The sequence below is a fragment of the Carcharodon carcharias genome, chromosome 3, assembly GCF_017639515.1.
Source record: "Carcharodon carcharias isolate sCarCar2 chromosome 3, sCarCar2.pri, whole genome shotgun sequence".
Classification (NCBI taxonomy): Eukaryota; Metazoa; Chordata; class Chondrichthyes; order Lamniformes; family Lamnidae; genus Carcharodon; species Carcharodon carcharias.
In genome coordinates, this window is record NC_054469.1 from 135,710,472 (window position 1) to 135,738,216 (window position 27,745).

At 41.6% G+C, this 27,745-nt stretch overlaps 1 protein-coding gene across 2 annotated transcripts in view; it reads right to left on the reverse strand.

The window, feature by feature from the left end:
- rapgef5a (Rap guanine nucleotide exchange factor (GEF) 5a) overlaps window positions 1–27,745 on the reverse strand; it is a 267,567-nt gene that overhangs the window by 57,730 nt on the left and 182,092 nt on the right. For both annotated transcript variants that reach the window (XM_041183142.1, XM_041183143.1), the window contains 4 exons: window positions 22,783–22,861; window positions 15,432–15,579; window positions 15,243–15,340; window positions 9,879–9,909 (listed from right to left, as the gene is read on the reverse strand). In XM_041183142.1, coding sequence (XP_041039076.1) covers window positions 9,879–9,909; window positions 15,243–15,340; window positions 15,432–15,579; window positions 22,783–22,861 — 356 coding nt within the window. The remainder of the gene's footprint in view (window positions 1–9,878; window positions 9,910–15,242; window positions 15,341–15,431; window positions 15,580–22,782; window positions 22,862–27,745) is intronic.

Here is a 27,745-nt window from a genome sequence, read left to right on the forward strand (position 1 = left end):
TGAGTTCATTAGTTGAGTAAACTTGAATTACACACCCTCACATACACCCGTTAGTTGATGCTTGCTGTCAATAATGGAGAAAGACCGACATAAGAACAGACTGTGATTGTTTATTGCAACAGAAGGCAGAGCGTTAAATCCTTGTGTGCTCCCACAACCACCTCCAGCTGTAGACTTACAGTTGAACAGGAGCCCGAACTGTACGTTGATTGGTCAGTACTGTCACACAGTTAGTCCACTTGTATTCTCTTGAAGGTACATGGTACTCCACTTTACCATATAAACATTTTAATTTTAGTTTTTTAAAAAAAATCTCTAAACTTTTGGTGTACTTATTACTGCTGAATTCAGGGTGCACATCTCAAAATAAATACAAATTGCAAAACTGTTGTGATAGCGGGATCAAGTTTCCCTCGTGGATTTGATCCGCCTGGCACAGATCTGCCATGTCATAAAATCAGGCAAAACTTTTAATTATAAATTTATGTTTACCTTAGGCTGACTAAATATAATTTGCAGCTTCTTTCTCCCTAATTAAATTTTGGGAAAGATTTCGAACAAATGAGGTTAGGAAGGCGGAATGAGGTAAAGCAAAAGGGGGGAGGAAACTGTCGTTAAATAGAAAATAACAAATCATAGGCTCTCAGCTTCTCCAAACACACAAACTCATAGCTCTTCATCCACACACGCTCACTTACATGCCACTACTTTCCAATAGGCCGCACAGCTAGGTGGTGCTGCAGTAACACACAAATCACCCACAGATTTTCCTTCCTTCCCCCTTTCAAGGTACAAATAAATGGATATCTACTAGCAAATTGAATGAAAGCTCTAAGGTAGAAGATTATTTTTCTTTTGTTTAAACTGCACCTCTGCTCCTCCAAAACTGAAAGACAAGGCCTTGATCATGGGATGGATTTTGAAAAAAAATAAGAGTTCCACCGTTCTCTCTGTGTAAGATGAAAGGTCGGTTCAAAGTACATTAAAATTAACTCTGACAATTTCTCCTTTCCTGGGCGAAGTGGGTCATTGTCATGCCTAGTAAAGACGAACCCTCTTCATAACTTCAAAGCTGTACTATTTTCCAGTGGAAGCTTCTGGAACTGTATTTTATATTTTAAAATGGACACTCATAAGATGGCTAATATGGCTGCCAAAGGGTCAAGAGACCATTGCAACTTCAGCATAGAATGTCTCAAGCTTCTGGGAAGTTCTTAATTGAGTCATCCTAAGTGGGGGATTTTGCTTTGAATGGGCATACCTAGACAGGGCCCCTTTATGGAATTCACACCTGTTCAAAGTTCACTCCAAACACAGAATCAATAGACCTCTAGACTTCTTGGCCAGAATTTTTCCGCCTGCTCACTGACGCGAAAATAATGCGGGATGACGTCAGGGGAAATCCCCATTTAAATATTCAGGCAGGCAGGCAGACAGCGAAATCAGCTGTCCGCCCGCCAACTTGTCAATGGCCATTTGAGGCCATTGACAGGGTAGTTGACCCAATTAAAGACCCTGCCTGACCAACGTTAAGGTTGGTGGGCAGGCCAGGAGCCCCAGTGGGCTTCTGATAAACATCAAACCTCATCCACTGGCAGGATGAGGTTTCATGTCTGTTTTTAAAAAGTTTAATAAAGTTTCTGTGCTTCTTATTAACATGTCCCATCTCGTGTGACATTGTCACAAGGGGGACATGTTAATCATTTTTTTTATTTTTCTATTTTTGATGTTTATAAAGTTTTCACTGATCTCCCTGAGACAGCACTTAGTCTCAGGGAGCAGGGAGCTGTGCGCTCTTTTGTGCACATGTACAAAAGAGCGCACTTTAACAGTTGGGGAATCCCTCCCCCCACATAGTAAGCATATGCGCTTCCTATCAGGCAGCCCACTGGGCGGGCCTTAATTGGCCCACCCACTCAAAATAGCAGCAGGGCCCATTTTGGTGCTGGCGAACAGCAGCCCGCCCGCCACTGAGCCAGAGGGGCCTGCCCACTCAACAAGGGCAAAATTCTGCCCCTTGGCTCCAAGATCCATGCTTAATAAAAGAGAGCGAAAGAGTCTAGTTATCTACAGAATACGTGTGAAAGACCACCAACTCTCTCCTATGATGTAGTGATATATTTGGATTTCCAAACCATTCTGGTTAGACAATGCCAGTATTGGTCATGTGCTGGAGAAAGACCCAGAAAAGATCTGGGCAAACTGCAGGAAGATAGCAAACGCTGCAGAACAGCTGCAACAAAAAGAATGTGACATCTTTGCTTTTTAAGAGCCGGGAGGCTGTAGAGTCTTTAAAAGCCTCCCAGGCTAATTCCAAAACTCCAAGTCCACCTGTAAAGAAATTTGACCTCCTGATAAGAAAAGAACAAGTGCCTAGTTTTGCAACCTGCTGAAAATTTGTCGCTTTGAGGGAACCCTGCAACAATCTGGATATCTGCATTCAGCTATTTGAACCCATCTAAACTACAATCCAAGAGTAGAAAAGGACTTCTTTCTCTACAAGATCTCCAATAACTGATTTCCTACAGCAAGCTAAGCATGTGAACTGTTAACTATCATTTTGGTTGAACATTTGTATAAATAAGTACACTATCTTCTTTAATTGTATCTTTCTTGAGTGTGTGATGTGTGACTGATGTAGCGTTTAGACTCGGGGTAAATTTGTGCATAAATAATCTTCTTTATTTTTAGACTCACAAAAGCCTGCTGCTGTTTCCTTTGATTGATCACACATAAAGAGGACTTAGAAAGGCACATGCCTACCTTTCCAAAACAACCACACTGATTGTAAATAGTAAATGATGGGAATTGGTGGTTTCATTTTTTAAAAATGGCTATTAGGGGCTCTGTAACTCTCACTCAGGATGCTTTATGATGTCCTGAGGTTGTGAAAGGTGCTATATAAATGCAAGTTTTTCTTTTTCAAGTCTGTCCAGAGCTAGGCAACAGTGCTGATGATGTACTGCAGGGACTCAATGGTGGGAGGATATAATTACACTAAGACGAGTTTATACAGGAGAAATCCATATTAAATGTGGACACAAGAAATTAAGTGAAGCAGTTGACCTAGAAAGTGTGACAAAATTATGACAATATGAAATCTAAGTGGTGCAGCAAGGAAGTGCAAACTGCAACACATATTTTAATGCATAATTACTTATCTACGTGCTATAGTGAGATCTCTGCCATACGCACATTCTCCATAATATAGATTTCTCACCTCAGAACAGAACGGTTCTACCCTTTCCTTAACTATTCTTTCTCTTTTTGTATGATTATAAAAGCTTTTACTATTTCCTTTCATATTATCTACTAGCATTTGTCCATATTCCCTTTAGCCCCTCTTATCTCCTTTTTCACGTACCTATGACAGTTTCTATATTCCTCATAATTTCATCTTTTTAGCTGCAATCTTATCATGTGCTTCCCCTTAAGTTTCAATCCCTGTTTAGCCATGGAACATTATACTTTGGTGAACCTTTTTATATCTCATGGAATATATTTATTTCGTCTTTTATCTATTTCATATTTGAGGATTTCCCATTGTATCATGCTTGTTAACTTTCCTGCTCAGCAAATTTAAATCAGATCACTTCTTATCTTGCTGAACTTTGCCCTTTGTTGATTTGAGCATGCTTAATGTTGACTTTTCATATTTCCTTTTTATTTTCACATTTAACCTAATAGCATTGTGTTCACTATTTCCCAACTGTCCTCCTACTATCACCAGTTACTTGACTATTTCACTTCCTAAAACAAAATCAAACAATAATTCTATTTCCAGTCTAACTCAGGATAGGTAAAACAATTCCACATTATTTCCCTGTTGTTTTAACATATCTGTATGAATTGTCTACATATCTTCCCTTCTCCACTGTTTGGTGACCAATAGTTGCGCCATTTCTTTTCCTATTAAAATAATAGTATCTTACAGCACAAAAAGAGGTAATTCAGCCCATTGTACTATGCCAGCTCTTTGAAAGTGCTATCCCAGTAGTCCCACTCCCCCACTCTTGCCCCACAGCACTGGAACATTTACCTTTTCAAGCATATTTACAATTTCATTTTGAAAGTTGCTTTATGAAGGTCTTTCCAAATGGATGTCAGCTTCATGCAAACCCCCAGAATAACCATGAAATTCCTACATTGGTGGCTAAGTAGCACCACCAACAACAAAATGACCAAAGGCATTTAATTTACAGTCACCACATAGGGCGGAACTTTAAGCTCAACCCAACTGGATGAGAAATCGCGTGAGGTGACGTCGGGCAAGCGTCCCGACATCATCTCGCGCTCGCGCAATATTTTGGTCAGCGGGCGCGTGCAAAAATCGGAAGTGTGCCTGCCCACAATTAAGAGGCCAATTAAGGTAATTAAAAGTGCAACTGTCTCCGATTTTTTTGTGATCTGCCCAACCCTATGGGCAGATGGATGGGTGAATTGGCCAGGCGGTCTTTGCATTTTTCATGAAACCTCATCAAGGGCAGGATGCAGTTTCTGTTATTAAATGAAAGAGAAAGAAAAATCTATGGACAAAATTTTTATCTTGTATATGTTCTGATGACTGATTGTGGTGCTTGCATATTTTATTCCTGATTTTAAAAACTTTACTTAATGCTTTGCAAGCCATGAGCTCCCTGTGGCAGCTCTATGCCTTCAGCGAGCTTTCTGTCAGCGCTCGCCCGCGCCCACGCTGATTTGAGTGCCCTCCCTCCTCCCACCCCGGCAGCACTGAGCTTCTCAGACCATGTTTCACGCTGGCAGCCGTTAATTGGCCAGCCAGCGTGAAATCGCGGTCAGTGACCAATCGTGGTTGGCGGTCCGTTCCCCAGCCGATCCTGAGCCCGCCGATCGCGCCCGTCTGCAAACCTAAAAATACTGCCCATAAATTAGACAGAGGCCAGAATTTTGATGTTGGCGGGTGGGTGCAGTTGGCAGGCCCGGGAGTGGCTGGGAAATGTCCAGTTGCCCGCGATTGGCCCCCGACCGTGATTTTGCGCGGGCTGGCCAATGAAGGGCCAGCCAGCATGAAAGGTGCACTGAAATGCTCAGCGCTGCTGAGGTAGGGGCAGGAGGAGGACGGGCACTGAAGTCAGCATGGGCATGGGGGATTGCTCACAGAAAGATCCCTGAAGGCATAGAGCTGCCTCAGGGAGCTGGAGAATTCCAGTCCCATCAAAATAGATTTTAAAATCAGGAAAAAATGCCCACATCAGAAATAGTCACCTGAACATGTACAACATGAAAATTCCATGCAAATGTTTTCATTTTTAAACATTTAATGACGGAAACCTCCTCCCGCCCTTGGATGAGGTTTCCTGAAAAATGGAAAGGCCGCCTGGCCAAGTCACCTGCCCGCCAACTGTAACATTGGATGGGCAGTGAAAAATTCCAGTTAATTGCTCAGTTAATGAGCTTAATAGCTTTCTTAATTGTCGGCAGGTGCACTTCCTAGTTTAGCATGCGCCCGCTGACTGAAATATCGCGCCTGCACTCTGAGCGAAAAGTTCCACCCAGGGTGTACAGCACAGAGACAGATCAATTGGCCCAACTGGTTAATGCTGGTGTTTGTGCTCCACACGGATTTGCACCCACCTCTCTTCACCTAACCGTATCAGCATAATCTTTTCACCCTTTCTCCCTTATGTGTTGATCTAACATCCCCTTAAATGTACAGTGGAATGTTCTAGACTAATATAAATTTTTGTAATATTAGTGAAAAATGATAACAAAAGAACTGTGCTTCACACCACTATCGTCAATTTGAAACACCACGACAAAATCCAAATTGTTTCTATGATAATAAGTCAGTGATCATTTAACCCAGGCCATGGACAAGATTTTAACTAAATTGAACAGAATTAAAATCCGGTCCCATTGCTCCACTCCGCAGACAACAGCTAAGAAAATGCCTTGGTTTTGCTTATACCTACGTTTAATTATTTAAGTCTGTAAAATATGCATCTAAGATCGCCATGTGATCTTCAATGTACTCTTATGTCTCACTCAAATATGTATACTTTGCAGTTAACAATGTTATTAGGTTGTACAACAATTCCTGCACACACTTGGATTAGCACTAACTAAAGAGCTGATGGTCATTGAAACTGTATGCCAAAATAACCTTTGAAATAATAAGCTACATACATGAAAAGGTTACCACAGAGCTGTGAAAATGAATCAAGTAATCAACTGACAAATTAACATCTAGAAAATAAACTGCAATTCACTGCATTCAATATTAATTTGATCACTATGTTGAGCATTTTGAATTTTGGTAGACCTGAAGTCAGCAGATTAAAATTTCTGAAGTAATTAGCTTTCACAAACACCAGTTCATTTGGGTTCTGTAGGCCCACATCAGCAGGAGCAAACTGCTGCCTGTACTGATTTCTCTATTTATGTAATTATATTTGTCAGTTAATCCCTTTCTAAGGTATTATCTGACTGTGAGTTCTTTGAGGCTGGATGCTTGCTCTGAGATCCTGGTTGGTCTGAATGCCTCTGCTTCTAGAATATGTTATTAAATGTATGTCTTCACTTGTAAATATACAGTCCCAGAAAGTCTCTTTGTATAGTGAACCAACTCAATTAATTCAATATTTTTCCAGTCTTTACTGTGCTGTTACATGTGGTTATTTCAGAATATTTTAAACTTTTGATTATTTTAATTGGTAGCTTGAATAAGTTAAGACCTCCTGATACTAAATTCAGTACAATTTGTTCTTAATAGCAGTGCCACCTAACTAACATCTGGGCTTTCGTAAGATTGATGAAACTTCACGATAATGCGAGAAAATGTCCTAATGTAGCAGCATTTATTCAAATAAGCATGAAACTCACATATTCACATGAAGTTAAAATATGATACTAAACAATATGTTTGGACTATAATTTTAGGGTGTATAACAGAAGCATATGTGCAAATTTGCCTTATTCTCCTTTGTTTCAGTGTCAGATTGGGCAGTAACTCCAGATGTACTGTACAAAATGTTAACATTGGTACAGAGCATCCCAAGACTAAGTTGTTGTGTAAAAGCAACTTAATCCCTATTTCATTGGGTGGAACTTTTTTTGTCCTGCATACAAGCTGTGCTTCAAAGACTTAAGATGAAGGTAAATTAAGCTGAGATTTGTTGTCTGTTTTAGTCTGATGCTAGTTTGCACAAGCTAGTTGAGTGCATGGCTTTGTAGAAGCAAAGCGGCTCCAAAATTGTCAGTAATCAGATACAGCTACTTCAATGCTTCAATTTGCATGAGGCTACTCAATGCTCAGAATGTCACTTATGGCATAAAGTCCACCCAGCAGTTTTAGGAGTAAAGTGTAAACTGTTATGGTAATGCTGCTCAAATCCCAAAGGGAAGCTTGAACAACTGTCAGAACTGTTTTGCAATTTGTGTAAATTTTGAGATACGGGCCTTGAATTCAGTAGTAATAAGACCACTGAGTCTTATAGGTTTCTTCCAAAACTAAATTAAACCTTTATTAATAGAAGAAATTAGTTTAAGTACACACATAGATGTACAAATTACTACTATGGTAACTTCTAAATCCCCTTTTTAGTCCAATTCCCAGCTACACTTTCATTAAGGCAACAGTAAGACACAAAGATTTTAAAAGACCCAGGCAAAGAAACACGATACCCTGAATAATCCAATTCACAGTGAGTTTTCTTAATTTAAGTTCTTTGTAGACAACAGCTTGAGCTTAGGTTCTGGAGGCTTTTCACACTTGTTTTAGACATTAGAATGCCTACCCTTACTCACAACCTTCTCTCCTTTATACACATTTTCCCTTTTGAATGCAAATTCCCATTGTTTCGCTATGTCTTTGGACTTTACCTCTCTAATAATAAAAATCTCTCACAGTACCAATTTTTCCAGTAATCTTTGAGAAAAACAAACACACTGACCAGGATGTTGAGGTCAGCAAGTGGGGGGGGGGGGGGGGGGGGGGGGGTGGCGGGGCCCATTTGCCAATGCATAAAATGACATCGGGCGGAACTCCCGACATCACCCTGCATCATTTCAGTTTTCAGGTTAGCGGGGGCGCAGCCAAATCAGCTGTGTTCCTGCCGACCTATCAACGGCTAATTGAGAGGCTACTTAAAAACTAATTGAACTAGTTAATGGACCTGCCCGTCCAACCTTAAGGTTGGCAGGCAGGCCAGGAGCCCTGCCGGGCTTCAGAAAAAGCCTGAAACCTCATCCACGGGCGGGATGAGGTTTCATGTCGGTTTTTAAAAATTTAATAAAAGTTTAATTAATAGTGATGGACATGTCCCAACTCATCTGACAGTGTCACATGAGGGGGCATGTCAGGGAAATTTTATTTCTCTACATTTACCATTTTTAAATTTGAAGCCAATCTCCCCAAGGCAGCACTTAGCCTCAGGGACATCAGTGCGCTCTTTCATGTGCATGCACGAAAAAGCATGCTCTTAGCTTAGGGAATGCCCCCCCAACCGCACAGGGAGCGCACAGCGCTTCCTGGTGGACATCACACTGGGCGGGCCTTAATTAGCCTGCCCACATAAAATGGTGGTGCGCCCACAATCTGGAGTGCCGATCGGAGGTGCACCTGCACGTGCCCGCTCATGAACTTCCCCCCCCTGCTGACGGGGGGAAAATTCTTCTCACTGTTTCTTAACTTATCCTGGCTAGGTGAAACATTTCACCCCTCCTTTGAATTCAAGCTGGTCTGGTTTATTTAAAATGCAAATGTTCCTTTTACCACTTACATTCTAAAACTTCCCCCATGTTTACCTACTTAATAGGAAAATTATTATATCTTCCTGACATAACACAGTGGGGCAATCATCAGCAGATTTTGATTGGTTGCAGGTATTTCACATATCAGTAATGACCCAGCAATGAAGGAGCACTTGTCACTGGCCTCTGAGAAAGCTGCCCACAAGGATCTAGTGATCTGTGCGACGTGGGCTTCTCTTTTTCCAAATCTGGCACCAGGTCAAAGGGAATGCCAGGTATTCAGCAACTGCAATGTCAGTAAACAAGATAAACAGCCAATCATATTAAAGCATTCTCACAGTTAAAAGCACTTTATCCATCACTTTTAATTTAATTTTTCAGATTACAAAATAAACGATTGTTTCAAATTAGATAGAAGCTAAAATGTCAATGCAAACAAACTTAAAAAAAAATTAAATGTCGATTTTTGTTATTGTAATGCAGAAATTTGATATTTCCTAAATATCAATACTGGGCTTTTCAGGGCCCAGTGAGAGTGTTTAGTGGTAATTATGAAACCCACTAACACTTCATTCAACAGAGTGTAACTTTTTCAACGGTTTACACAGTGAGATTAACAGCGAAAGAGTGATAGTTCCAATCAATTCATAGATTTTTATTGATTGCTGTCTGGGGTTGGGTGTTGGAGTGGGTGGGAGGTAGAGAAACCTCATCAGCGTACTTTCTAGGATCACTGACAGCAATTTCTGGATTTCTGTGTTATTTTGAGCTTGTGAGAACTCCACAAATTGCTGTCAGTTTCAGTGGAGTAATGACACCAACATTCTAACAGTTTGGCTATCATTATCACCACACATTTGGACATATATATAACATTGCATAAACAAAGAGGTTTAACACTGATATTATTTTCAGCTAGATAAAACACAGTTGTTTTGAAATGTTAATTGAAACAGATCCAGTTTGATGCCTTATTAGTTACAGCATTGTGTTCTAATTGGCTACAGCCTGGAACCAGTGGGTAAATTTGACAAATATTCCATCCTGTACCACCATAGTCACTATACAAGACAACATTTCCTCTGGAATAGAACACTGCAGCATTTTCAGGTTATATACCGGAATGTTGTAAGTAACAAATCTTGAACTTATCATGAATATATTACCTTTTTTTGTGGTGAATATTCATCAATGGTGCTGAAACAAAAATAAATTAATTCAGACTTAATGCAATTTCGAATGTATTATTTCTTTTTTGTACCCTTCTTTCCTTATACTCGCATCATGCCGAGAGGGCAAATAACCTCCTCCAAGCTTTCTGTTCCTCTGAAATAATCCACTAGGACATGTGTGAAAGTGGCTGAGATTAACTAACCCTCAGTCCTGCACCGTGCATATGACTGGACTCTGTTGATTTGTGGCAGGATAAATCAATATCAAAAGCCTATTTCCTGTGAATTCAGATTGCATCTTCATTGTTGTTAACTATCTGCTTTAAGCACAGACGGTCAGCTTTTCAAGTCTGGCTCACATTGGCAAGAAATCTGTTTGAAGATGCCTGAACATGCCCCATAATGCATAGTGTCTTGGCTTTATGCAACTAAAGAAAGAAACTGAAAGAAGCAAAGGGCCTGTGTGGAGGAGGAGATGAGGAGGTAAAGAGGAGAGGTGGAGGGGTAAGAGAAAAAAAAATTTGGGGGCAATCTGGATCAAAGGGAAACACAGACTTTGAGATGGGGGCAAGGGGAAAAAAACGGATGGCGAGATGAGAGCACAAAGGGCAGATTTTTACTGCCCACCACCCTACCCCCCCCCCCCCCCCCCCCGCACCCTTCGCCTGCTGGAGGATTTGCAGGCTTGCAAGTTGGGGGGCCCCGTAAAATTTTTCAGGTGGCCTTCCTGCCACCCTCATTCTTGCCCTGGCCTATCTACAATTTTATGTGGGGATGGACAAGACCCAGGACAGCCCACTATCCCTCGCCTCAATTCAGCTATGCCCTTAAATGACCAATTATTTTGAGGTTAGTGGAAGGAGTTCACGGGAAGGGTAGAAGCCCAACAGGTCACTTTGCTTCAGCCATGGTCAGGAAGAGAGCGGCACTTCCCTCAAGGGGCCCTTTCCACGTTGCTCCCCCCACCCCACCACACAAGATCTGTCCCTTGTAGGTGCTCCCTTCACCCACCTCTGCCTCTTCATCAAGGTCCCTAACACCTTCTCCCCACCACCACCTCCCTCTCCAACCCCACCCATGCCTTACCTCTCCTCCCCGCCTTGAGATACCTCACACTTATCTGGCCCTGGCCTCCAGAATTTAGAATCTAGGGACTGCTTGTAGTCTTAATCCTGGCTGTTACAGTCTCCTTCTTCAACATAAAAGTACTACTCATACACAAGGATTGGTGAAGCACTAATGTGGGCTCTTTATTTGAAGATAAGACCATATACAGATAGTATTCACTGGGAGGCTAAGTATGGTATATCTGAAATCTATCCTGTGGCTTGTAGACTACCTACAAGTAATGGGACTAATACATCATATTCTGATGAGGTAGCAATAATTGACAGTAGTTTAAGATATGTTCCTTTGAAGGCACAAGCACATCATTTCACAATACTGGCTGCTACTGCCGATGGTGGGAGTATAGAGCTGCCAGCATATCTGATTGGCCGACAGCTCTCTGAGATGGGAATTCTACCCGAAAGAGGAGTGGAAGCCCCGACTCCAGCCAATTAACAAAGGAACATAAGATCAGGAGTAGGCCATTTAGCCTATTGAGCCTGCTCTGCCATTCAAACCAATCATGGCTGATCATGTATCTCTGTGCCATTTTCCCCACTATCCCCTTGTATCTTGATGATATTGTATCCAGAAATCTTACTGATTTCTGTTTTGAACATGCTCAATGACTAATCTTTCATGGCCCTCTAGGGTAGAGAATTCCAAAGATTCACCGACCACCCTCTGAGTGAATAAATTCCTCCTCATCACGAAAGTCTGACCTCATTAACCACCATTTAAATGAGTATAAAGCACATTACAAAGTACAATCAGGGGCAATGCAAGAGGCAGCTGCAAATTATCAGCGACCAAAACCACATGCCAGGAACCTCACCTTGTCATGTATTCACTTGTGATGCTTCACATAATGCCAAAATTGAGTCAAACATGTGCAGGGATTGTAATGCATGCTGGGAGATGTAGCCTGCTCTGTTATGTTTTATGCTTGCTATCATGGACTGTGGAACTACAATTCCCAGGAATGTTTTGCCGGTATCATTATCAAAGATGACAGATGGTAGTTTGGAAGAAAAGAAAATAGTCATGTTGGTGGCAATAGTTAGAGGTTGGGGGAGATATTACTCTATCAGGGCATCTCATGGCATCCGCTGTTAGTTAGATTTGCCCCTGCATCCATCAACGCAAAAGGTCTTGGCCCACAAAGTTTCTGAAATGTGAGAGCTGATATTGATGCAGTGAGGAAAACAAGGCCTCTGAACCTGAGTAAACAGGAAAACCAACAAACTGGCCTCCTTTACAAACCAGAGCTTCAGTTGGGAAATAAACAGTGGAAGGAACATGAAGTAAATGGAATCAGGTCCAGTAAGGCAAGTCAAGGGAGAGAAAGAAAGATTGGATTAAAAGAGAGAGGAAAAAGATACAGAAAGGAAGGATATGAAAATTTTAAAAAGAGACCATTTTAAAATCTCCTAAAACAATTCACGACCTAAAGGAATACGATTCCATACTTTTAATGGTTAATTTTTTGGTGCCAGAGAGATTAATTGGCAGTCATTAACACTTATTACATCATTAACTGGGTATTTACACAACTACTATCCCTATCTGCTGGGGTTTAGTTCCTATCTACTGTGCAAATACTGCAACTTCACAATGTTCAATACATTTCAATGGTGAGGCTGACAGCAAGATACCATTTTGTAAAGCTAGCGGTAAAGTGGTGCAACTTGGCTAGAAATTTGTTGATATTCACATTTAACAATGCATCTGTGCCTTGTCTGACTGAATTCGGCCATTTACACATAAATAATGATGAACACCATTAGTCTTAAGTTGACAATGTTATTTTGACGGAATTAACAGGTCAAAAATATTGTTTATCACCTAATAATCAGCCACCAACAATAAAGTGACAGTGTGCAAAGAACTGGAAATTATCATGAGGCTGCCATAAACAGCCTTTTTGATATGGAAGCTCTGGATGTTTTCATATACTGAAACACAGTTTCGCAACTATGGGGCTGTGGAAAACCTAATAAGAATAAGGGGATAAATTAAAACAAATGTAAAAACTTGTAAGCTTTGAATTCATCATCGTCATGTAAATTAGTTAAGGCCTCAAAGAGCAGGAGTTCATTACTGTGTGGAGATTGATAGAGTGGAAGCCATTAATAATTAAACTTTGTTTTTCATGAGAACACTTTTATTGATTAGGATTTTCACTAAGCCAGAAGTCATTGGACTGAGCATTACTAAGTGACACTTTGATGAAATGACATAGCAACATGTCCTAAACTCTGAAACTGACTATATGTACATCCTAGTACCATGCATTACAGGATTAAAATAAGCATGGGATCCACAGACAGATTATCACATTTTAGCTAAAGATGTATTTTCTGCTTCTTCTGTTCATGAATTAGATCTTAAACCTCACTACGAAGCTCCTATAATGGATCAGATGGCAAGTGTACCTGATGCCTGATCCATCATGAATTAGATGGTCTCAACCTGCACTGCTACAGTTGGTTTTGAAGTCCCTGGACTGGTGAGGAGGAAAGAAAATCATCTAGGGTTCTATCTCCTCATCACTTAAGTGCCTATGCGTACACACCAGATTAAAGGCCTATTTTGCTTGGTGTGCTTGCTTGCATTTCCCTACAGTCCAAACACCCTTTTTGACACTCGGGCCTAGACTTTCTTGGAGAAACCTCTCCAACTTCAGGTGATACAAACATACTGGAAAAAGGAACTCGAGCAGAGAAGTTAACTATCATTCTGTGACTGCCTCGTCACACTTAAATGACAGCAGGGAGAGAGGGCCCAGGAACAACATCCCGGGGTTATCATTAACCAGAAGCTGAACTGGACTAGCCATATAAAAACTGTGACTACAAGAGCACATCAGAGGCTAGGAATCGTGCAATGAGTAACTCAACTCCTGACTCCCCAGAGCCTTATCGCCATGTACAAGGCACAGGTCAGGAGTGTGATAGAATATTCTCAATTTGCCTGGATAAGTGCAGCTCCAACAACACTCAAGAAGCTTGACACCATTAAGGACAAAGCAGCCGGCTTGATTGGCACTCCCATTCACTCCCTCCCCACTGATGCACAGTAGCAGCAGTGTGTAACATCTACAAGATGCACTGCAGGAACTCACCAAGTCTCCTTCAACAGCACCTTCCAAACCCACGACCACTACCATCTAGAAGGACAAGGGCAGCAGATAGGTTGGAACACCACCACCTGGAAATTCCCCTCCAAGTCACTCACCATCATGACTTGGAAACATACTGCCGTTCCTTCAATGTCGCTGGGTCAAAATCCTGGAACACCCTCCCTAATATCATTGTGGATATACCTACACCATAAGGACAACAGCTGTTCAAACAGCTCAATACTACCTTCTCAAGGGCAATTAGGGATGGCAATAAATGCTGGCCTAGACATCGATGCCCACATCCCACAAATGAATAAAAACAAACCTGGCTGACTTCCTTCCCAAGAAGCTTCCAGGAGACAAACAGCAGTGTTCCACACAGCACTATTGGGAATCTGACTATTGTACTATACTAAAGAAAATCTGACTGAATGCTTTGTGGAAAAAGAAGTTTGTGATCCTAATATTATCAGTATCATTTCCTCCGTTCTTTGCAGTCTGAACAAGAAATATTTGGCACTCAATTTTACAATTCAAATAAGAGGAATTCATTCTAAAAAGCAGTTCTATCCAATACACAGAAAGTAAATGAAACTATGGATTAGCACACCAAATTAGGAAAGCAGTCTGTTGAAGAGGACTTTTGAAAATCTATTTAGCACCGCTTTGTACACAGCTTAAATTTATGTTAATTTATGCAAAAGTGATAAAACATGGTGCAACTAGCAAGTTTTAAATCTAGATCATCACAAAGATGGAGGTTTAGACAGAGATGGTAGTGTTTCATTTGAACAGTGAATACTCAGTTTGCTGCAAGGCACAATCTTTGCCACCTTACGTAACACCACTTTATGCGAGTTTACTATATAAGAATTAATGGCCACTATAGGGAAATCTTTGCTAGTCAGTGAATGGTAAAATATCATAGAATAGAAGTTGTTACTATTCTGTTGAAAGCATGTACCCATGGAATGGGTTGTTTATAGAGTGCCTCAAGCTCTATGCTCCTCCTTTTGCTCTGTTGCCGCAATGAATCCTAATGATGGAGCCACATCCTGTCAATTCAACAAATACTAACAGCAGTAAGCACAGTTCCAGGCAAGGAATATTATTTTCACTGTACTCACTGTCTGCGGGGTGTCCAAAACAGGCTCTGGAGTTCTTTCAAATCCTTTTCCAAACTGGGATATTCAAAAAGATCATCAAGCACGCACCTATAAAGATTCTGTAAAACAAAAATTAAGAAAAATGCATTTGTTTGTGAAGGCTTTTAAAAACTATATAAATATAACTTCTTTCTTTTCAAAGTACTGTACCTTGAAAACCAATTTAGTATTTTCATCTTCTCGTAATAAAGTCCTGTAAAGATGTACCCATTGTGACACAACGCGTAGTACTTTGCGCTTTCGGTACAAGTTGTTATCTGAGTCTTCTTGTTTTTCTGTATATGTCTTCGAACAATAGGTAGCATTCAGTCAAGGAAAATACCTTTATGATTAAGAAACGTCATATCTTTAATATAATGTAAATTTTGCCTGTTTCTGTGCTTGTGAAAGACAGAATTTGTTTAATTTCTGGTTCAAATGGTTGGGAGCAGTCAGTACAGGCAAGCAATCATTCTGTCTTCAAGTTTATTAGTGGCCAACAGAAAGGATGGTGACGGCCATCAGCTCACAGAGCTGCTCTGCTGCCTTTGCCTCCAGAAGTGCTGGGAAAGGACAGGAATCAATATTTAATTGAATATTTCTGAACAGCAGCTGTACAATATGCAGTATTTCAGGAATGTTGGTTTGCTCTAATACAAATTAGCATTGATGCTGTGGTTCCAAACACTGTCCACTGATGTTCAGCCTGTGCTCCAAGAGTAGTGTTTTAATTTTTCAATGTCTCAATGAAACTCTTCAATATGAAGCTCCTCAAATACATATCAGCCAGAACTTTCCCCCCATTGGGGTGGTTGTGCAGGGGCGGGCGCGAAGCTGATTTGTGCCCCTGATTGGGGACGCGCCATCATTTTATGTGGGCAGGCCAATTAAGGCCTGCTCATTGTGATGCATGCGCGGAAGTGCTGAGGTGCCTCAGGGAGATTTGTTTCAGTGTTAAACTTTTAAATAAAGGATTTAAAAACTTTTGAAACATGTCCCCTCATATGTCAGTGTTACATGAGCTGGGGCATGCTAATGAAATTTTGGAAAAGAATTTACTGATTTTTTTAAACACTTCATGAAACCTTATCCCGCCCATGGATGAGGTTCCATGAAATATGCGAAGGCCGCCTGGGCTCTTCACCTGCCCGCCAACCTTAAGGTTGGATGGGCAGCTCATTAAAATGCTTTAGTTACTTTTTAATAGGCCTTTGACAGTTCGGCGAGTGCCGCCGAACTGGAAATCTAAATGACGTGCGGTGACATCGGGACACACGCCTGACGTCACCGCATGTCATTTTATGCGTTGGCGAGTGGGCCCTGCCCACCCCCCCCCACCACCCCCCCCCCCCACTCGCTGACGGGAAAATGCTGCCCCTCATGTCTAAAACCTTTATCCACCCTGGGATTTATGCCTATCATTCCATACTCATGGTTTTCTGATTCCTAAAGAAGTACTGTTGTCACTTTAATATCCCTCTAAATTGCTGTGATAATGTCAACTGCATATTAGAAAATAATCACATCATTTCCATTCACCAATTTTTACTGGATTTCCAAATGGAGCATAGGGGATATCAGTGGGCATGACACCAAAACAAACACTGGCATGACCAGAAGAAGGTTCATAGCCACCTTCTCAATTAGAGACGAGCAATAAATGATAGCCTTGTTAGTGTTGCCCGACTCCTACTCTTTGTATTTAAAAAAATGTAGAACTTTTGTAGCAATAATGCAAGAGGAGAAAAAAAAATCACAAAATTGTCTCGGCGCCCTTTAAAATATTAATTAGTTCAAAAGCCTTAATGACCTCTCTTTGTGTTGCCTAGTCCCTCAAGGTGAAAGGTAATGTCTATAATTTTGCCTGCCAAGTAATACCCAACGCTGTCATCTTAAATCAACCATACCATCGTAATTTAAGCCATTTGCAGGAATCTTAGCCAGTTGGACCACACACAATAATAAGGCTTGCCATTAAATCAAATTATTCTCTTATCTCCTTGAGGAGGGCTCAGCCGCAATGACCTTCCCTGTCGGAAACATAACTGATTTACAAACTGCACTTTTCTGAGTATCAAGGAACCAACACGTTTCCTGCCACTAATTTTGTTGACATGCCTGTCGTTTCAGAGGACATTCACTTCTAGAATGTAGTTATATCATCAATGCAGTCATTCTGCAAATAACAGCATCACAGGAATGTAAATTTTGTCTCTGGCAATTCAGGTCCCGAATGCATTAGCTTATCTCATTCATTGTATAGGGATTTAGCACTACTGAGTTTAAAATATTAAATTATGTAATTAGACATCAACTGGGTGTTGTATTTTTTATTGCTCTGGCCATTGCATTTCCTCCCCTTCCTCTCCTAAAAGTGCTGAATCTTAGTGGGTTAAAGATCCCCTAGCACCAGCCACCCTATGGTATTTGGCCAAAACAGCCATCTTTCATTTTAACAAATTAAGTGATACTGATTCTTTAACCATTGAGAAGCATCCGAGCAAAGGCCAATCCTGCTCTCATCCACATATTCGTTATTTTCTGTTAGTCAATTGTGTTCTTGGGGAACAAGAACCTTGGTCGATTTTCTTCCTCTTCGGTCTAGGGGCATTCAGGAAAATGGTAACACGTTTACTCTTGTGCTGACTAAGCTAAAGAAGCACTGACCAGGGATCAAACCTGGTTCTCTCCTGGTCAGAATTGTTCAATTTCACATTGGGCAGTGCAATTACCACTGTAATCGCGTATCCTATGAACATTAATACACAGGTCAAAGTCTGGCAACCAGCAAATCCATCATATTTCGGAAATCACACATCACACAAAAGGCCACTCCTGACTGCCTCCAAGATACATGAAATGCACGTAGCAACAACACATTATCTTATAAACGAGCTGACGTGGCACTGTATTGTTCAGCGATACATATATGCAGGGTGATGAGGAAGCAGTGGTCTTAATGCCCTTAAATTATTTTGTTAAATGCTCCTGTTGCCAAAAAAGTGGCACACTAAAATTAACGCTGGGATAACCAAAAACACAATTGCTTCATTGAATGTGGAAATAGAATGGAACAGTCTTTAAAGGAGAATGATCCAGTTAACTGTATGTCATTTGCACTTGATTCCCAGTCTCAGCTGAGGATTCCCCATTAGACTAACAAGGCCATTCTGCTGCCCACACAACCCTATGGTCTTTCTAAATTAAAGGAAAAAAAATCTGCAAATTCTGGAAACCTGAATTAAAAGTAGAGAGAAAATGCTGGAAAAATGCAACAGGTTCATTAGTACCTGGTTAAGGTGTCAGATTTGGGTTAGTGGTGGTACTCTTCACCTGAGTTAGAGTCTGTCCCACACTAAAGACTTCATCATACAATCCAGCCTGATGCTTCAGTGAAGTATTGGGAAAGTGGGAGGGTAACAGACAAAGCTAAGGAATGCAGATAGAAAAGAGAGTTAGCGGGTTCCTGGCCAACCTCCCACCTTGCACCCTCTGTAAACTTGAGCTCATCCAAACACTGGTGCCCATACCCTAAATTGCTCCAAGTGCTTTCCAAACATCATCCCTGCGTTTGATGACCCACACTGGCATCCTGCAGACAATGGCTTGTTTATAAGATTCTTAACTTTTCTTTCAAATCACTACATAGCCTCATCCCTCCCCACCTTCTTCAGCTCAATAACCCTAAAGGGTATTTGTGCTCATCCAATTCTGGCCTCACCCCACCATCAACAACCATGCCTTCAGCTGCCTTGACCCTAAGCTCTGGAAATCCCTCCACCACTATCTCTCTTCCCTCTTTTAAAATGCTCCTTAAACCTACCTCTTTGACCAAACTTTTCGGGCCGAATTTTGCCATCGGTGAGCAGGGGGCGGGGCCCGCTCGCTGACGTGTAAAATGTCCCCTGACGTCATCCCTCCTCATTTAAATTTTCAAGAAGGTAGGGACACAGCCAAATCAGCTGTGCACCCGCCGACCCGTCAATGGCCAATTGAGACCATTGACAGGATCATTGAAACAATTAAAGGACCTTCCCGTCCAACCTTAAGGTTGGCGAGCAGGCCAGGAGCCCCGGCGATAGAGAAAGCATGAAACCTCATCCGCCAGCGGGATGAGGTTTCATGTCGGGACTTAAACAGTTTAATAAAGATTTAGTGTAATTTATGAACATGTCCCATCTCATATGACATTGTCACATGAGGGGGACATGTTGAGGATTTTCTTTTTCTCTATTTTTAATATTTTTAAAAGTGTCAGCAATTTCCCTGAGGCAGCACTTAGCCTCAGGGAGATGTGTGCTCTTTCGTGTGCATGCGCGAAAAAGCACACTCTCGCATTTGGGGAATTTCCGCCCCCCCCCCCCCCACCGCCCGCACAGGAAGCGCATAGTGCTTCCCGCCAGACGTCACACTGGGCGGGTCTTAATTGGCCCCGCCCACGTAAAATGGCGGCGGGGCCCGCTTCTCCGGTGGGGATCAGCTCCCTGCCCGCCGGAGATTGGGTTGGGCCTAACCGCCCAGAAAATTCTGCCCTTAGTTACCTGTCCTAATATCTCTTTAAGTGGCTTGGTGCCAAATTTTGTTAATGGAGTGGTCATCCAGTACCAGCAGCTCTTAAAGGGCTACCGATCACTCTTAAAACTATCCTGCTGCAGATGGTTTGGAGTGGCTTGAAGAACTGAACAAAGCAGGATTGGCTATATTTTAGGAAGCAGCTTTGGAGTTAATGCTGCAAAAACGAAAACATTATTGGCATGGACCTCCTTAACAGAAACAGATTTGCAGAATCAGAAACTTTTTTGAAAAGCCGGCCTCTTCCCTGCAGGGAAGTGTGCTTTGTTTGCAGCTGAGCCACATTCTCTGGTGAACAGCAGTTCCACTGCAGGCTGAGAGGAAATGGATCAAAGGCCATAGTTGATCATCTGTGCCCAATACCTGGGATCAGATGAAAAAGAAATTTACCACTCATTGGGAGTTTCTATGGTGAGTTTACTACTATATATCAATCTGTCACCATCAACCTAGAGCAGCAACAAGAGTGGGGAATACGCAGCACTCTGGCAATTTTTCATCACTTTCCAAATACATATACAAACATACATGTTTAGCAGGGCATTCTATATTTCTGCTTTCCCAATGTGCTTGCCCTGGTGTCTATTTAATGTTTCAGCTGTTGTTCAGTTGGCAACACTCTCACTTCTAAGTCAGAAGGCACAAAGATCTTGGCTGACACTCCAGTGCAGTACTGAAGGAATGCTGCACTGTTGAAGGTGCTGTCTTTCAAATGGAATGTTAAACTGAAGCCCTAACTGCTCTCTCAAGTGGATATAAAAGGAGTCATGGTGCTATCTCAAAGAAGAGCAGAAGAGTTATCCTGGCCAATACTTATTTTGCAGTCAACATCACTGAAGAAAAAAGTCTGCTCTTTGTCACATCACAGTTTGTGCGATCTTACTGTGTCTATGTTGGCTGCCATATTTCCCATATTACAAGGGTTAACACACTTCAGAAGTACTTCATTGCCTGTAAAGCACTTGGGGTGTCCTGAGGTCATGAAAGGCACCATATAAATGCAATTTCCTCTTTCTATTCAAACAACAAGCATGCTTGCAATACAAGGGGCCGGCTTTTCTGATTCTGCAAATCTGTCTCTGTTAAGGAGGTCCACGCCAACAATGTTTTTGTTCTGAGGAGACGGGTGTGAGATGGAGTCAGATCCACTGCCTCCAGAGGCAGCAACAGAGGCTGGCGGCTGGTGGACCAGCAGAATGGAGGGCTCACCTCCATTCACTGGGACATTGACCCAGGTGTAAACATGGATATCAGGTCCTCAAGCTTTCAACCCTCATCCTCCACCCACCACCCATGCCCCCTCCAAGCTCCCATGCTCTCTCCACGTAGCCTCTTATTTCTCATACCACATGCATGCACCCTCATATCTCCCATGTCCCCATACATCCTCTAAACCTACTCTCCAAGTATCCACTATGTACAGAACCAATGAGTCATTGGCACATCTTTGAAATGCTCATGAAACTGATACAATAAACCAGGGGGCTTTGAAAATCTACTGTGAAAAAAACAGCTTAACTTACAACTTCAAAAAAATGTGAATTAGCCACAGCCGTTCATAGGATCAATGACAAAAACTGTTATCCATGTCATTCCTCTTAATCTTGTTAAATAAATACACTGGCATTGAAAAAAACTCTTCAAAGAAAGCTCTGGATGAATAAGTGCCCAGCAGCAGAGAAATATCAGGAGCTGGCACAGATAATGGAGGTGTCACTTACAATTAAACTACATTTGCATCATTCACATCCTGCTCTAATGACACACGGTGTGTCAGACAACATTCAGGCCCAGGCAGCAGCAGCTATGGTGCCTGTACTTGTAGGGCCGCCTACTTACCTAGAACGGGAAGGGACTAATCCACTTCCATCCTTAGAGACAGATACTGACATATAGCAATTAATCACCTCACTTTTTCTACCACCGGGGAAACAGAAGCAGCACATGGTTAGGAAATAGGAGGAGCACCAAGGTAAAACTGAACACACCTGCACTGTACAATGTTATAGTGAATATCAATTGGGTTAGCTGATATCCCATATTGTGTTGCTATACTTAATTTGGGATAAGACAGAATAAGGTAGCTGTGAAGGAGTACTGTGATATTTGTGGGTCTTGAAAAGGCTGAGAACAACAAGGTATCTTTTTCTTTTGCCAGGGCTTTGCACAGGATGGTGCAGGCACTAAATTCACATCATGGGACTGGTGTCCATTGTACCTTTCTTGAAGCACCAGCCTAACTCAGTTGATAGGACAATACATTGATTCAAAAGTTGTAGGTTCAAATCTCACACTGAGCTCACCAAACCTTTTCAGTATTTAATAACCAGTTTTCTGCATGCATACTATTGATCCCATAATAATGTGATGCTTTAATTCACAATTTCATTAACTCACTCTCAATGTGACATCACAGCCACATAATCTAAAGTCAGCAAAATCTTCCATATTAGACTTGAATCGAACACACATAAAATGGCATCATTGTAGAGACAGAAAAGAGCACCTGAATTACCAGCTCAGAAATGACATAATTTATAGTTTGTGAGTCAAGATGGTCATCCTTGAATCTGTCATTATTAATCTACAAGTATTCTTTTTGACATCACTGCATCCAGTGATTTTCAAATGTAAAACATGTAGGAAGCCACACTTGTTAGACTATAGTTCTATAAATAAAATTATACAATATAAATTACCTTAAAAAAACGTAAAAGGGATGGAACATAAATGGTACATAAACACTACTTTTAAGATTCTGACTTCAATGAATAATGTACATTTGTTTTGCTGAAATTAATAGCACTCACCAACTAAGGTGATCTAGGAGAACCTTTAATTCTATTTTTTGAGACATTGGGAGGTCTGTCCTTATGGAAAGGTATTTGACAAACAGCTCTATAACCATAATTAGTTGCTTTTCAAACTCTGTAGAAACATGAAAGGATATTGCCTCAGTAAGGCATGACACAAGTCACTAGTTGACATGAAGACTGTGTATGTGAGAAGAAAATCATCCAGCAAGATATCTGCAAAACAAAATTTTGTTAATCCAAAATGACTGAACATTAAAGTTTTGAGGGCTGAACTATTCTCTTCACAAAATATATGAACCCTGCTTGCACCAACATTTAAATGGTTATTTCCTTTCACTGCTTCTTCAGCAGCCTAATTCATCATTACTGACTTCTCACAAATCCATGTGGAATAGCTGAAGAACAAACCCATAAGGCTCCGTTTTATGCAACTTTAATCTAAAACCATGCATTGCACCAAAATATTCTCTTGCACTCAAGTACACGAGTAAACCTTATTTCATGCTTGAGACTTCCTTTTTGTGAGCAACACATTTCTATTGAAATTACACGAACTCAAACTCATGCTGATGTCGTTACCCAGATGTTACGCAGAAACTAACAGTTAAAAACTTTCTTACAGACTGCAATGTTTGTTTAAAAAGAGAATTGTTTTAATTAAGACACCTTAATAATTATGGCCTAATTCTAATAAGCGTGGCTATTTCAAAAGAAAGTGATATGCATACTTGCACTAGAAAATAGCTTCACAAATGTATTGCATTTATGGTAAGGCTTATGTTGTACCCCCCCATGTTCTGACTGCTCAGAGCTTGTGGCTGACTACAGCCAGTGTTAGTCAAATGATGGTGTTTGTAATTGATCTTAAGAATATGTTGAGTGTTTTTTTTCATAAAAAATTGGTTAGCTCAGTTGGCTAGATGGCAAGAGTGTAAAGCAGAATAATGCCAACTGTGTGGGTTTAATCCCTGTACCGGTTGTGGTACTTCATGGAGGCATGCCTCCTTACCTTGCCCCATGCTTGATGTGGAGAAGCGCCCTTCAAGCTGTGTAACCTATTGTTTCTCTGTTATGAAGAGAGATGCCTGTGGTCCTTTGTGGGTATGGTTTTGCATAAAAAGTCATGTAGATGGAAATGATCATTCCTGAGGGAAAAATAAGCTAATGGCCTGATAAAGGAATCTCCTTGATTCTCCTTGCAGTGAGTGATGGTCCAGTGCCAGTATTTAACCTGATGCAGTTTAACAACATCTTTTGAGCAGCATTATGAAAGAGTTTTGAACAGATTCAAATATAGAATCATCATCAAGTTGCATTGTACTATCATGAGATTGTACTATAAAAAGTTAGCGCCTAGTACACAGTTGCCCCACTTGGTCACCTCTAATTGACTGTTGCTTTAAGCTGTTGGATGTACAGGGATTATATAAACATGATTTTTATATCGTGGACTGCAAATGGATTTTGGATGCACCAAGTGACATAAGACAAACTACAGAGATATAATCATAATCTCAGAACCAGAAACCAACAACAATTACAGCTTGCATTTACATAGTATCACTCATGAGACGTAAAGATACCACTACTGTATCTGCATTGGATGCCAGGAGAAATTTACATAGTAAGTACCTTTTAGAGGTAAATGGACATACTGCTCAAAAGTTTTTCCCAAACAATTTCTGTGCTTACACAAACAAAATAATTCAGTCTTATTGTAGGACTCATGATTTTGGGAAAATTGATTTGGTTTTGTTCCATTTGGAGGAGATAGTATTTCATTGAGATTTGGGAATAAAGTCGTCAAGCATTGGTACTCGAGGTGATGGGAAGAACAGAAAGTTCACGGCTAATTCTCTGGCTGGGGTTTTGTCAACAGTCTATCATTCCCAATGTCGTAATCAGACCTGGGTACCATTTCCACTTTCTCTCTTTTTGCCTTTTCCCACACGATTACAATTAAAATTCTAAGTGCCCGCGGTGTGCATGGAAGACACGTGATTTAGCAGTGGGGCAAGCTTTTCATTGGTGAAAACTGCATCAGCTGACAATATTGCATCTACTGGCAGATTATTAAAGAGCCTCCTGGTCAAACAGGGAGGCTCTACATCACGGCCACAACTTTCCTGTCCAACTCCATTGACATTAATATAAGACTTAAGAGCACAAAGGTGGCAAGGGTGTTTTTCAAAATTAAAGTGCATTGCTTTCACTTTATAATACCATAAGACCATAAGACATGTGAGCAGAAATTAGGCCATTCAATCATGGCTGATAAGTTTGTCAACCCCATTCTCGCACCTTCTCCCCGTAACCTTTGATCCCCTTACTAAGCAAGAACCTATCTATCTCCGTCTTAAATACACTCAATGACCTGACCTCCACAGCCTTCTGTGGCAACGAATTCCATAGATTCACCACTCTCTGGATAAAGAAGTTTCTCCTCATCTCTGTTCTAAAAGGTCTTCCCTTTACTCTGAGGCTGTGCCCTCGGGTCCTAGTCTCTCCTACTAATGGAAACATCTTCCCCACGTCCACTCTATCCAGGCCTTTCTGTATTCTGTAAGTTTCAATCAGATCCCCCCTCATCCTTCTAAACTCCATTGAGATAGACCCGGAGTCCTCAAACGTTCCTCATATGTTAAGCCTTTCATTCCTGGGATCGTTCTTGTGAACCTCCTCTGGACCCTCTCCAGGGCCAGAACATCCTGAGATACGGGGGCCCAAAATTGCTCACAATATTCTAAATGTGGTCTGACCAGAGCCTTATAAAGCCTCAGCAGCACATCCCTGCTTTATATTCTAGTCCTCTTGAAATAAATGCCAACATTTGCCTTCCTAACTACTGACTCAACCTGCAAGTTAAACTTAAGAGAATCCTGGACTAGGACTCCCAAGTCCTTTTGCACTCCAGATTTCTGAATTCTCTCCCCATTTAGAAAATAGTCTAAGCCTCTATTCTTCCTACCAAAGTGCATGACCTCACATTTCCCCAAATTGTATTCTATCTGCCACTTCTTTGCCCAATCTCCTAACCTGTCCAAATCCTTCTGCAGCCTCCCCACCTCCTCAAACTACCTGTCCCTCCACCTATCTTTGTATCATCTGCAAACTTAGCCAGGAGGCCCTCAGTTCCTTCATCTAGATCATTAATGTATAAAGTGAAAGGTTGTGGTCCCAACACTGACCCCTGCGGAACTCCACTAGTCACCGGCCGCCATCCTGAGAAGGACCCCCTTATCCACACTCTCTGTGTCCTGCCAGACAGCCAATCTTCTATCCATGCTAGTACCTTGCCTCTAACACCATGGGCTCTTATCTTACTGAGCAGCCTCCTGTGCGGCACCTTGTCAAAGGCCTTTTGAAAGTCCAAGTAGATAACATCCATTGGCTCCTCTTTGTCTAACCTACTCGTTACCTCCTCTCAGAATTCTAACAGATTTGTCAGGCATGACCTCCCCTTGATGAAACCATGCTGACTTTGCCCTATTTTACCATGCACTTCCAAGTATTCTGAAATCTCATCCTTAGAGACTCTAAAATCTTACCAATGACCGTGGTCAGGCTAATCGGCCTATAATTTCCCATCTTTTGCCTCACTTGCTTTTTAAAAAGGGGGGTTACATTAGTGATTTTCTAGTCCTCTGGGACCCTCCCTGACTCCAGTGATTCCTGAAAGATCACCACTAACACCTCCACTATCTCTTCAGCTATCTCCTTCAGAACTCTGGGGTGTAATCCATCTGGTCCAGGTCATTTATCCACCTTCAGACCTTTCAGTTTTCCCAGCACCTTCTCCTTGGTAATGGACACCATACTCACCTCTGGCCCCCGACTCTCTTGAACTTTGGGGATGTTACTCGTGTCTTCCACTGTGAAGACTGACGCAAAGTACCTATTCAGTTCCTCCGCCATTTCTTTGTTCCCCACTACTATTTCTCCAGCATCATTTTCCAGCGGCCCAATGTCCACTTTTGCTTCTCTCTTACCCTTTATATATCTAAAAACTTTATTCATTATTTGTTGAGACTAGCTTATGGAGAGCTAAAAGTATTGGCATGCCTCCTGGTTGGTAAATATTAATGGTTACAGGAGTAAGAGACATTTGGTTTATTGTGGAAGAAACAATTAAGGTTGTGTTTTTGCATTCATGCCTTAGTGAATGTTCACGTTAGTGTGCAGCGTTGTACTCATCACTCTGTGGGACATGGTTGAATTCCGGCATGGCTGACCCTCTCTTCTGTGTATAGTAAAGGGCATTATCTGATATGACTCACATGGAGGATAAATGAAATGTTGTAGGTGAACTCAAAGCCCTGTAAGGACTCTGCCAGCAACACTCTGAGATGGACACATATTTGGACAGGGCTGACACTGTCCTTTAGGCCCTTAATTTTCTTACCTTGATGGACTGTCCCACTATCACTCCTCCACCACACTCAGGGCACCAGGCCCATCTCACTTCACTCCTCCATGCACCTGACCCCACCCTCTGTCCTCCACTGGATCCCTCTTCCACTTCTCCATGCTCCTGATCCCACTATAAAACCCTCTCACCACCGGTCCTGGGCCTCCATGCAACAGTCCATTCTTCTGCTCCCCTCCCTTGTGTCATAGAATTAAACAATGAAAGCTGTTGACCTTGCACACAACTGCACAAAGCCGACTGGTGCACGCCACTTTTCAGCAATTGTGAACCGGGTGCCACAAGATTCTCATGTGCCGCTGACTTTATCTTGAAGGTAGGACACAATTAGAAAAGTTTTACGCTAATAATATTCATGGCATACAAATGTATTACAAGTAGGAACCAGCCACAGGCCAGTGTAATGCTGCACACACTGCACACACTGCAAACACACGGCTGACTTTATCAATGCACCTCAACCCATAGCCTGGAAATTGAAATTTTGCATCCCACCTAATTAATACACCCTGCATACTACGTTTCCCACTCTTCAAGGCTCCAGAAACCCCCTCTTCTGGACTCAGGCAGGGTGCAGCCCAAACTAATGGGGTGATTTTATCCCATAAAAACAAGTGGGTTTGGGCTCAGTGGAATGATAAAATTTAAAAAGTCTCAAACCCAAATTCAAT